General features: G+C 44.5%; 1 protein-coding gene across 4 annotated transcripts in view; it reads left to right on the forward strand.

Moving 5' to 3' along the window:
- The first annotated feature begins 2,484 nt into the window (after positions 1 to 2,484).
- The window catches only part of WWP2 (WW domain containing E3 ubiquitin protein ligase 2), a 138,126-nt gene continuing 127,998 nt past the window's right edge, over positions 2,485 to 12,612 (forward strand). For 2 of the 4 annotated variants that reach the window (XM_070261753.1, XM_070261755.1), the window contains exon 1: positions 2,485 to 2,764. Coding sequence is in view for 1 of the 4 variants with exons in the window: in XM_070261752.1 (XP_070117853.1) it covers positions 5,039 to 5,086 (48 nt within the window). In the remaining 3 variants the exon portion in view is untranslated. Of the gene's footprint in view, positions 2,765 to 2,894; positions 3,710 to 5,020; positions 5,087 to 12,612 lie in introns of those variants that run through there. The other 2 variants (XM_070261754.1, XM_070261752.1) reach the window with 2 other exon arrangements.

Below are 12,612 nucleotides of genomic sequence, written 5' to 3' on the forward strand. Positions count from 1 at the left end.
TGTGTGTATCCTCTAGGGGCACCTTCAGAGTTTTTGACTTTGGAGGCAGATTTTTTTTTTTTTGAGGAAGATTAGCCCTGAGCTAACTGCTGCTAATCCTCCTCTTTTTGCTGAGGAAGACTGGCCCTGAGCAAACATCCGCACCCATCTCTACTTTATATATATGTGGAACACCTACCACAGCATGGCTTTTGCCAAGGGGTGCCATGTCCTGGGATCTGAACCGGCGAATCCGGGGCCCCTGAGAAGCGGAACATGTGCACCTAACCGCTGAGCCACCGGGCTGGCCCCCAAATTAACACTTTCAAACACATTTTTGAATGTGCTTCCGATGTAGAAGGACTCAATGTATAACTCATTTGGAGATAATATGAACATTTACAGGTGAGACTGTTTACGAAAGAACAAGGTCTTGCTTGTATGCCAGTAAAGATCTTAGTTCATTTCCAGGACCGGAAAATGTAGAGGTGGCCAAAGTCTATGCTTAACAGTGGGCTCGGGGAGAGAAAAACTCGATGGAGAAAAAACACTGTGTGAAATCACTAAGTATCCCTGGAATGCCTCTGGACTTCCCTGGGAGAGTCCTGGACTTTCTTGTCTCTGCCCTTTGCCCTTGTTTTTTCTTCTGCCTGAAAATTCTGCCAGCCAATCACTGCTTACTTAGTCTCCAAGAAGCAGCTCAATTGTCCCCTCTGTAAACCAACCCCTGATCACCCAAAGCAGATTTTTTTCCCAAGGACAGATCTGAAGTCTTCTTTCTCATCACACTTAAGATATTTCAGTTCTGTCAATGAGCAGTTGTTATTTCTGCTTTGCATTGCAGTCAATTGTGTGTCTTACTTCTTTCAGTAGGTTGGAGGTCAGGGACTGTGTTTTAGGAATCTTTTTCCTTATATGAACATTTCAGTTTAATTTTTAACTTTTTGGGGGCACTTTTATGATAACATACTTCAGATTTTTTATGTGTCTTTTAAAAACTCTCCTATGCTGTAGGACCTACAGCAATGAGTTCAGTGCTTGGTAAACGTGGATGAAATCTATTCACTCAAGAAATTACTTAAAGGGGCCTCCTATGGGTCAAGCACTGCTTTAGGACCTGGGATATAGCTCCTGTCTTCAGAATTCTTGTAGTGGGAAACAGATATTATATATATATAAGTATATAAGTATGGAGAAATATAGCAGATAAGTATGGAGGGAATACAGAGGTAAAAATAAAGCAGAACGAGGGATGGTAGGAGGGGAAGAACTGAGTTGCAATTTACATAGGCTGATCCGAAAAGGTTTCACTGAGACAGTTGAGCAAATATCTGAAAGAGATCAAGGGTGAGCCTTCCGACTATCTGGGGAAAGAACTTTCCAGGCAGAGGGAAAAGCAAGTCCAAAGGCCCCGAGGCCGTAGTGGCTGAAGCAGAGCACTGTGGGGAAGAGTAGTTGGAGATAAGAGGAGAGAAATGAAGAGGAAGTGTGGGAGGGATTATGCAGGGCCTTCTAGGTAATAGAATATACTTTAGTTTTTACATCTTTAATGCACAGTTCCAGCATGCTCTGCCTAGTCGCTTCTTCCTTATGAAAAACAGCTACTCAAATGCTACCAAATCAAAGAGGTCTTCTGTAATTCCTCTAGAATAGAATTAGTAAAATGCCCATCAGTGGAACTAGAGAAGGTTTGAAGTTTTATAGATGAGATTAATGTAGGGTTTAGGGTATTAAGAAGGGCTGTATCTCCTTGAAAGGCCATCTCCTGGATTTGGAATGGGAATAGGAAAAGTAGAGACTAAGTACTCAACCAATTTAATTTGTATGCGTAATAGGATCCATCTAAACTTCAAGACTCAAAAATAATGGAATAATTAGTGCATAGAGTGCTTAAGGCTAATTAGGTGATTAGTATTAATTTTAGTTAATGGTGATTAAAAGTGAAAAATTGAGCCTTCATTCAACTTGTCAAAGCTGAAGGTCGAGACCATCAGTAAAGAATGTTGATTTTAAATGTTTTTTTCTAATTCATAAAGTTCTATTTATTGTGTAGATTAAGGGAGTGGCGGTTGGTTTGGTGTGGTAGGGCATTATATGGACCCAAGCAGGGGTGTTGAAGCTTTTATATCTTTGCTTTATGTCACAAGAACAGATACTGCACAAAGGCTACTTATATTTGTGTTTCTAGGGCCTGCAACGGTGCCTGGCACGGAATAGGCATTGGATTGCCAGATAGATCAAATAAAAATACAAGATGCCCAATTAAATTTGACTTTCAGATAAACAACAAATACTTTCTTAGTATAAATATGTCCCATGCAGTATTTGGGACATAACTACACATTACATCGTTGTTTATCTGAAATCCAAATTTAACTGGGCGTCCCGTATTTCATCTGGTAACCCTAAGGGGCTCCATGAATATTTATTGACTTAATTGGTTGGCCTCTTCTCACCTGTAAAATGAGGCTAATGATAGACCCGCCTCCGGGGTTGATGGGAGGAGTAAACGAAGCGCAGGGCGCTCAACGAGCCCTCAATTTATTTGGTTGCTCGGGGACCATCTCGGGAGTGGAAAACTCTTCCACTTTTACACATACAAACGATAGGAAGGCCTGCTCCCGGGCAAACGCTCCCAAGCCGGGCCTAGGTTACCCACACCTGCGGGCCCGGCCAGCCTCTTCCGGGTCAGGTGACTCCGCGCGGTCACGTGACCCGGCCCGAGTGCGGGCGGTGGAAGGCGGAAGTGGGAGAAGAGTGGGCGCCGCTTCTGTGGCCGCGGCAGGTAGCGAGCGCTGGCGCGGGGGGCGCGGGGCGCGCGGTGGGCCGGGGGCGCGGGTCGGACGCGGGGCGGCGGGCGGCGCGGGTTGGGCCGGGGGCGGCGCGGCCCGGGCGCCGGGGGGCGGCGGCTTCCTGTGGGAGGGGCCTGGCGCGGCGGTTCCGGCCTCCTAGGAGGGGTGTCCCAGCTCCCGCCCGAGCAGGGTGGGCGCGCCGCGGGCTGTGCGCGGGGGCTGCTCCGGGGTGGGCGCCGAGGCAGCCGGAGGTGCGGCGACCAGCGAGTCCTTCTGGAACGGAAGAGGAGCTTAGGAGCCAGGGATGGAGAGGAGTGACCTTTGTGGAGGAATCGGGACCGGAGGCAGGGGCGACTTGGGACTGAGCTGGCAGGGGGCGCCTGAGAATGGGCGTAGGACATGGAGGGAAAGGAGAAATCAGGAAGAAGATGCTGCCTGAATCCCAGCAGAGAGTCTCTTCCTTCCCTCCTCTTTGGAAATGATTGTTACCCGCGACTTTGATTTCGGTCCCACTCAGTTTTTAAACTTCCAAGACGGATCACAGAATGTTGATCATCTTGCGTTCGACACACCCACTTGGGTAGGGTTTCCACTTCTTGGGAACCTAGCCCTTCAGGTCATTTTTCTTTGAGATGTTCCCAGATCACATGAACTTCGAGGCTTAAAAAAGAGTGTGGGCACTTTGCTCTGGCCATAAAATGGCTTTTAGCCTAAACTGTTGACCACGGCTTAGCCCAGCATTACCTCAGCAGCATAGCGGCTGCAGAAATCTTAGAGCGTCTACCTACACAGCTTTATGGCTTTTCCTCTTCACTTTAAATTATTCAGCTCCCCTTACCATGTGACTGCTTGACAGACTGTAACTAGGTAGGGTGCCTGAGAGACCTGTGTTGTCTTCATTAGAATGTGACCTGGATCAGGATTTCGAGATTAAATCCGTATGTTAAAGCCGTTCATCCTCTTTTTCTTCATCTTAACTAAAATTTGCAGAAGTGGAATGAATTTTATAGGTGCGGTGTAACTGGAGTGGATGTTCAAACTGGGCATTCATAGGAGCCAGAGTCGTTTTGGGTTACAAGTAGGAGAAAACAAAAAGGACTTTGCTAATGTATAGTATTATGAGTTAAAGTTTTTGGACTACTTAAGCATTTGAAAATTAATTTCTGTAGCGGCCTGGGAGTTAGGTTGGGAAAGTGTTCCTCCCATTTCACAATGAACAAACAGACCTAAGAGAGATGACTTGATTTTTTTTTAACAATTTATTGCTCTTTCTTGTTTACTGGTCTCCTCTCTCTGCTAGGCTGCAAATCCTTCAAGGGCAGGGTTAGTATCTTATCTGGCTACTAGCCTAGTGCTTGCCATGTTGTGGGCGCTTGGTAAATGTTTGGTGAATAAAAGTTTCTGAAGGTCACGTAGCTGTAAGTGGAGGACAAGGGATTTGAGCCCAAGTCCTAGCTCTTCTCTTGTCAGACAAACTTGCTATTTTCTGTGTTATTGTCCATATGAAAACCATAGGCGTGGGAAAAAGGCTTGAGTTGGCTTTTCACTGTCTTTTACTTAATGACGACTTTCCCATTTACAAAGAGCTTATATTCACATCTCATTTAATTGTCACCATGATCCTGGGAAGGTCAGTATTGTCCCTATTCTACACTTGCAGAAACGGAGGCTTAGCGAAGTCCTTGCTTTAGATTCCAGAGCTAGTGAGTGACTGAGCAGGGACTCTAGCCCAGGCCTTTTGCCCCTAGACCCATTCTTTTCCATTTGTAGAAGCAATATAAAGTCTTATTTTAAAAATTTTTTTCTTTTTGTTTTTTTGGGTTTTTTTGAGGAAGATTAGCCCTGAGCTAACTGCTGCCAATCCTCCTCTTTTTGCTGAGGAAGACTGGCCCTGAGCTAACATCCATGACCATCTTCCTCTACTTTATATGTGGGACGCCTACCACAGTATGGTGTGCCAAGTGGTGCCATGCCCGCACCCGGGATCTGAACCGGTGAACCCTGGTCCACTGAAGCGGAACGTGCGCACTTGACCAGTGTGCCACGGGGCCCTAAATATTTTTTTAAAGTATAAAAAGTATGACATTTTAAGGAAAAAACAGTATGTAGATCACAGCAAAAATAGTGAGTGTAGAATGCAATTGACGTTTAGAAGACTCTGTACTATACCGTAGCTGCCTCTCCCTGGAAAAACATTCTTTCATTCAATGAATATTTATAAGTGCCCACTCTATGCCAGGCATTGTTCTAGAATTGCGCTGTTTAGTATGGTGGCAACTAGACATGTGGGACTGTTGAGCACTGGAGATAATGCTGTGAGTATAAAATAAACACCAGATTTTGAAGACTTAGTGTGAGAAAAAGGGAAAATACCTCATTGATATTTTTATATTGTAATGAATACAATATTAATAGAATATAAATATATGCTATAAATAACATTTTGTTAATTGGGTTAAATGCAGTATAATTGAAATTAATTTCACCTGTTTCTTTTTATTTTTAAAATGTGTTCCCTAGAAAATTAAAAATTGTATTGGACAGTGCTGTTCTAAACACCAGGAATACAGTATACAGGAAAGGCAAAAATCCCTGCCCTTGTTGGTCTTACTTTATTTTTTTTTTTGAGGGAGATTAGCCCTGAGCTAACATCTGCTGCCAAACCTCCTCTTTTTTTTGCTGAGGAAGACTGGCCCTGACCTAACATCCAAGACCATCTTCCTCTACTTTATATGTGGGACGCCTGCTACAGCATGGCTTGCCGAGTGGCGCCATGTCCTCACTGGGCATCCGAACCCGGGATCCCAACTGGCGAACCCTGGGCCACCAAAGCAGAATATGGGAACTTAACTGCTGTGCCACCGGGCTGGCCCCAACTGTCTTACATTTTAGTGGGGAAAGCCACAGTAAACAAAGTAACCAAGTAAAGTGCACATTATATTGTAATAAAGGAGGGAAGCAGGATGTGGAGTGTGGGCTAGGGTTGCGGTTTTGAAGAGGGTCTTTAGAAAAGCCTTCCTGGAAAGGTGATGAAAGTGAGGGAAGGAGCCATGTGGCTGAATGGGGACGTAGTGATCCAGGCAGAGGACACAGCAAGTTCAAAAGCCCTGAAGAAGAAGCACCCCTGGCAGAGTTGGAACCAGCCAGGAGGCCAGTGTGGCTGGAGGGGTAGGCGTGAGGCAGGGGTGGAAGGATGAGGTCAGAGAGGTGATGGGGTAAGGGGAGAGAAGGGCAGGTCGTGGGGGCCCTGCAGGCCATTGTAGGGGTATTGCTTTTTACTTAGAATGAGTTGGGGCCGTTGGACAGTCTTGAGCAGTGGAGTGGACACAATCCATCCCGCCTTTTCACAGGCTTGCTCTGGTTGCCATGTGGAGAAAGAGTCAAGAGGAGCAAGGCTAGAAGCAGGGAGACAAGTTCGGAGGCTATTGCCTTGATCCAGGTGGAGGAGGGACCGGGTGGTGGTAATGGAGGTGGCGCGGAGCAGTCAGGTGATGGGTATATTTTGAAGTACAGCCACTGGGTTTGTGGATGTGGGATGTGAGAGGAAGAAAAGAATCAAGGGGAACTCCATGGTCTTTGGTGTGAATGACTGGAAGAATGGAATTGTCATTAACTGAAACGGGGAAGACCGTGGGAGGGACGGGGTTGGGGCTCCTTTTTGTTCACGTTAATTGTAAAATGCCTATAGAAATCCAAGTGAAAGTGTCGTGGGCAATTAGGGAAGTCTGGAGACGCCTGGGCTGGAGTGTGCATGTGGAATTGGTTACCATGTGGACAGTGTTTAGAGTTGAGAGACTGGGTGAAGTTACTTACAGAATAGTGTGGGTACATATCCAAGAGGCGTGCTTCTTGCCAGAAGTTAAATTTTGAAATAAAGTCTTAGTTTGTGCTATTATAGTACTAGATATTTTAAATACGGTGGAGCATTGTAGTATATCTCAGGGAACTTGATTTTCTCTCCTTTTCACTTTTCATTTAAAGACTCTTGAAAACCACGAGCTAATGGGTTTCTCTTTTCTTGAGGAGGCTGCTATTCCAAGAGTGCGTCTTTGTAGTGCCGCTGAAATCAATTTTGAGTGCCAATTTCTGGAATTAGTCTGGCTTTCTGGGTTGGTAACCAATTTAGGGACCTCCAAGAAGGATGGGAAAGAGACAGCCTGGAAGGATGGGGAATGAGTTCTTAATGTTATAATATTGGTTTTACCTATACCATGCGTACTGAACGCATGTTGTTTGTCAGGCATCCTGCTGTTTTATAGATTTAAAGCAAACAGAACCTCACCGAGGTGAAGTGGCCTGCATGAGGTCATGTAGCTAAGACCTGGAAGAGCTGGGATTTGAATCTTGGTCTTCTGAGTCTGGATCTGATGCTTCCATCGGGAAGACGTGTGATAGTGGATGCATGAACATCAACTCTCATTGGAATCAAATCAGTGAGCTGCTTTTGACTGATTTTGAATCCTTTTGGACTACTATAGACTGAAATTTCTGAGAGATAGGAACAAAAGGGAAGATCTTGTTTCTCTTAGAGAACCAAGTGAATCTTTTTTCTTTTTTTGAGGAAAATTAGCCCTGAGCTAACATCTGCTGCTAATCCTCCTCTTTTTGCTGAGGAAGACTGGCCCTGAGCTAACATCTGGGCCCATCTTCCTCCACTTTATATGTGGGACGCCTACCACAGCATGGCTTGCCAAGCGGTGCCATGTCCGCACCCGGGATCTAAACCAGTGAACCCCGGGCCGCCAAAGTGGAACGTGCACACTTAACCGCTGCACCACCCAGCCGGCCCCAACTGAATCTTTTCTAGAAGGTTGTAGTCCCCTGCAGCTGGCCCCTGCCCCCTGGCCCCACTTATAAACAAACATTCAGTGATTTCAGTCGTGTTAATAACTACTTCTAGGAAAATACCAAATACCAAGACTTGGCAGTTCTGACCCAGGGCAGGTCCTCTTCCTCTGTGTCACCCATGCCTTTTGCTTCCTGTTTTGTTGTGAGATCTGCTTTCCAGTCTCTTTTTATTACTAGACTGTAATTCCACTGTGCTTCCAATGATTTGACCTCCCCCTGTCCCCCTCCCTCTCTTTCTTTTTATGTGCTTGGTCTTTGTACGGATGTCATTTGGCAAAGTTCAATTCTTTTTGATTGTTTTTCAATATGGGCCTTGGGAGAATGGAAGGTTAACTCAATGCTGGACAGAGGAAAGAGGCCAAGAAAGAAGCATTAGTGTTGGAAAGAACTGGAAAAGCATGAGAGTGTGAAGGAAAGGAGGAATCTTTTGAATAGATGCTTTTCTTCCATATCTTCTGAGAAGTGGATGCAGGGTGGATCTATGGTTATAAATAAGCAGCTCTGCCTGTTTCTACAGCTGGCTAATTAAAAATAAAATCTTGGTGCTGGTGAGTAGCTGTGCTCTTCCCTGGCTCATCTGCTGCACAGGTCCTTTCATCTCAAGATCAGTGTTCAGTGGTTTCTTGACTCAAAGCTGGAATCCCAAGAGCCTAGAATTTCAGCTTCAAGAACAACTAGTTTAGCTTGTAGTTAATACTTGAAGAGGACTTACCATGTGCTGGCTGCTTTACCTGAACTCGTTTTAATCCCTACAGTAATCTTGTAAGGTAAGCACTATTATTAGGTTCATTTCACAGATGAGGAATTGAGATTTAGAGAGGCTAAGTAACTTGTCCAGTATCACTCAAAGGCTAGTGAGTGGTTAAACCTATTTGCCTCTAAAAGATTGGCTTGTCTGAAGGGTTCTTCCTGAAGTTGGGTGATAAGAGTGATCAGGTGCTTCCGATATTGAAAGAGCTAGCACTTGCTGACTCTGATGTGCAATTGCTTTCTCCTGCCAAAAGCTCTTTGAGGATTTATTTGATGAGGATCTCTCAGAGCAAGATATCTTAGCTCCCCGGGGGCAAGTGCCCTATGGCATTCGCCTTTGTATTTCCAGGGCCTGGCACAGAGTGGGGCGTGTGAACATCTGTTGAAAGACTGACCCTGGCTCAAGACGAGACAGGGTCAATAAAAGTGGCCTGGAAGAGGCACAATCAGAAGGCTGGCTAAAGTTGCCCTTGACCATTACAGTCCCCTGGCTTCAAGAATCAACCCGTCCAGGGGGCCAGCCTCATGGCCGGGTGGTTACGTTCACGTGCTGTGCTTCGGAGGCCCAGGGTTTCGCCAGTTCGAATCCTGGCCTGGGCGTGGACATGGCACCACTCATCAAGCCATGCTGAGGCGGCATCCCACATGCCACAACTAGAAGGACCCACAACTAAAAATACACAACTATGTACCGGGGGGCTTTGGGAGAAAAAGGAAAAAATAAAATCTTTAAAAAAAAAAAAAAAGAATCAACCCGTCCTAACAACCTAAATGTTGAGTTGTCTACCAACTGGTGAGTGAGTGGATAGACAAAATGTGGTATCCATACAATGAAATATTATTCAGCCATAAAAAGGAGTGGAGTACTGGTACATGCTACAACATGGGTGAACCTTGAAAACATTACACTAAGTGAAAGAAGCCAGACACAAAAGATCACATATTGTACGATTCCATTTATTTGAAATGTCCAGAATAGGCAGATCTGTAGAGACAGAAAGCAGATAGTAGTTATTAGGGGCTGGGGGCAGAGAGGAATGAGAAGTGACTGCTAATGGTTATAGGGTTTTCTTTTGAGGTGATGAAAATGTTCTGGAATTAGTGGTGATGGTTGCACAAATCTGAATATAGACACCAAATAGTATGCTTTAAAAGGGTGAAGTCATAGTAAGTGAATTACATTTCAATAAAAATTAAAAAGGATCAACCAGTCCTGTTTTGAATGCACCCTCTGTGTTCTGTAGAGGTCAAGTTAAGATTTTAGTGCAGGCAGCGGAGCCACTAGCCTTCATCTTCTAGTGCTGGGGCACCGCGTCTTATTCAGCTTCCTCTGAAGTGCCCTGGTGAATATGTTAAATAATGTTCTCTCTACTTGTTTGATCTCAGGTATTTCGAGTATTTTAATCAAAAAGGACTATGATACATCTTTGTTGTCTTTCAGGATGTCTCTGGAAACTGAACCAGTAGGTGGACCCTTGACATACTTAATTTGGCTAGTGAGAAGGACTCAGGAATTACTACCCTAGCTTATAGTTTCTTCTCTTTGAATAGCCAGATTATAGACAAAGAAAGCTGGCGTTTTTTTTTTTTTAAGTTTCTTCTTTAGAATTAAAGGTGTAAGGGCACTATTTGCTCCCTTCAGAGCAAAGCTGGTAAACCCCTGGAAGATGGTAGTTCAGGTTGTATCACAGTCTAACTCTGAGCCTGGGGTAGCTGCCCTTTTGGCTGTGAGCCCGACAGTGATACCCATGCAGAGCCTAGGATGTGCCTGAGTCACAGGAGGGAGAAGGAAGACATCGGAGGGGAGAAAGTGCCAGCAAAGTAGAGAAGGAAAGAGAGGTGAAAAGGAGGAAGAAGATGGTAAAGGCAGAGACCAGAGATAGGCTGCCTGTTAACTCTTGTAATGTAGCCGCTCTTTATTCTTTCTGTCACTTGCCATTAGAATTATTCTCAAATTCTGAAAAGCTAAACAGTTGTTGTGTTAGTAGTGGCATCAACAAATTGTTTTGAGTAGAGCATGAAAAATACTCGTTTTTTAAATAATGGAATAAAACACAATGATACATTTAGGATTTTGTTTTGTATCTGGAATCACAGTTAAGAAACAAGCAGGGCCAGGGGCCTGGCCTGGTAGCGTAGTAGTAAAGTTCCAATGCTCTGCTTCAGCGGCCTGGGGGTTTGTGGGTTCGGATCCTGGGTGTGGACCCATACACTGCACATCAGGCCATGCTGTGGCGGTATCCCACAAGCAAAATAGAGGAAGATGGCCACACGTGTTAGCTTAGCAACAATCTTCCTCAAGCATAAGGAGGAAGATTGGCAACAGATTTAGCTCAGGGCCAGTCTTCCTCACACACATAAAAAAAGAAACAAGCAGGGCCAGCCCCAGTGGCCTAGTGGTTAAGTTTGGCATGCTCCACTTTGGTGGCCTGAGTTCGGTTTCAGGGCATGGACCTATACCACTCGTCTGTGAGTGGCCGTGCTGTGGCAATGGCTCGTATACAAAATAGAGGAAGATTGGCAACAGATGTTAGCTCAGGGTGAGTCTTCCTCAGCAAAAAAAAAAAAAAAAAGAAAGAAAGAAAGAAAGAAGCATTAATTTCAGCAAGACCACACCCACTGACTGCAGGGGTTACTTCTTAAGGGAATTTACCATGGGGCCTGGATCCAGGTGGACATGGGAGTTGGGCACCCCAAGGATGTGTTGCTGATACGCCAAAGACTTCCAGCTTCAGCCTTATGTCAGTTGAAATCCATAACTATTAAAGCTTTTGTTGCTAACTGCATTAGTTTCCTATTCCTAATCTGTGTAACAAATTGCTAAAAACTTGATTTAAAACAGTAGGAATTTATTCCTTTACAGTTCTGGAGGCCAGAAGACCAAAATCAAGGTGTCAACAGTGTCACCAGGGCCTTGATCCCTCTAGGGGAGAATCCTTCTAGTGGCTCCAGGCATTTGTTGGCTTGGGGCTGCATGACTCCAGTCTCTGCCTCAGTCTTCACATGGGCTCCTCCTCTGTGTCTGTGTCTTCTTCCCTCTGTCTCCTAAAAGGACACTGCATCCACCCTAAATCCAGGATGATCTCATCTCAAAGACCCTACATCCTGATAAAGTCACAGTCACAGATTCCAGGAGGGTTAGCACTTAGACATATCTTTTTGGGGGCCACAATTAAACCCACTACACTAACTGAATGTAGGTGGGATACTCTTATTAAAATTAAATAAGGACATCCTCCTATGACCTGATTTGAAGAGAAGCCTTTTCCTTTCTTGAATTTAAATTTTATTTATGCCCAAATAATGCACGCACATAGTTTAAAAAGTCAAATAGCATTCATTACCAGGATTATAATGCCACAGCAGTGCGTGGCTTCACTCCTTTTTGTTCTTGCTTCTTGTTCTGTGGAGTCAATGACTTTTAACTCTTTTGGCTCTTTTCGGATAGTGACTTCTGCATTTCTTAATGACATCCTTACACTGTTATTTCCTAGCTTGTCTGTTTTGTTTATTGTCTTTTAACCACTGAAGATGAGGATTTAGCTCTCTTTCAGTCTCTAGAAAGACACACTTCTATCTCCATCTTCTGATTACAATATATCACAAATTTTGATTAAATTTATGCTGTTATGATTACAAATATTCACAACTGAGCCATGTAGTATATTAGGATGACATTTCCTAGCTTTTGTTTTTAGTAGAGTTACATATTTTCTGGTTTTTTTGTTTGCATAATTTTCTGTTTACCTATCACCAGTTCAGCCCCAAACATTCTGATAAAGCTAGAGCAGTACTTCTTTCAGTGCAGTCAGATGCATCATGTAATCTATTTCTTCCATTTTCTTTCCTTTATCTTTTTTTGGTGAGGAAGATTGGCCCCAATCTAACATCTGTTGCCAATCTTCCTCTGTTTTTTTTTTCTCCTTTTTCTGTCCAAGGCCCCAGTACATAGTTGTATACACTAGTTGTAAGTCGTTCTAGTTCTTCTATGGGGGATGCTGCCACAGCATGGCTTGATGAGTGGTGTATAGGTCTGCACCCAGGATCCAAACCGGTGATCCTCAGGCTGCCAAAGCAGAGTGTGTGAACCTAACCACTTGGCTTCGGGGCCAGCCTGTCTTTCCTTTATCTTGAGATGACACTTTGATACACTCTCTAATCTAGGCTATTGTGTAGCAGTGCCTTGGGATTTCTCTTCATCGCCCTTCTGGGAATTCGTCTCTCATGTGGAATACCCACCATC

Source organism: Equus caballus, chromosome 3, assembly GCF_041296265.1.
Source record: "Equus caballus isolate H_3958 breed thoroughbred chromosome 3, TB-T2T, whole genome shotgun sequence".
Taxonomy (NCBI): Eukaryota; Metazoa; Chordata; class Mammalia; order Perissodactyla; family Equidae; genus Equus; species Equus caballus.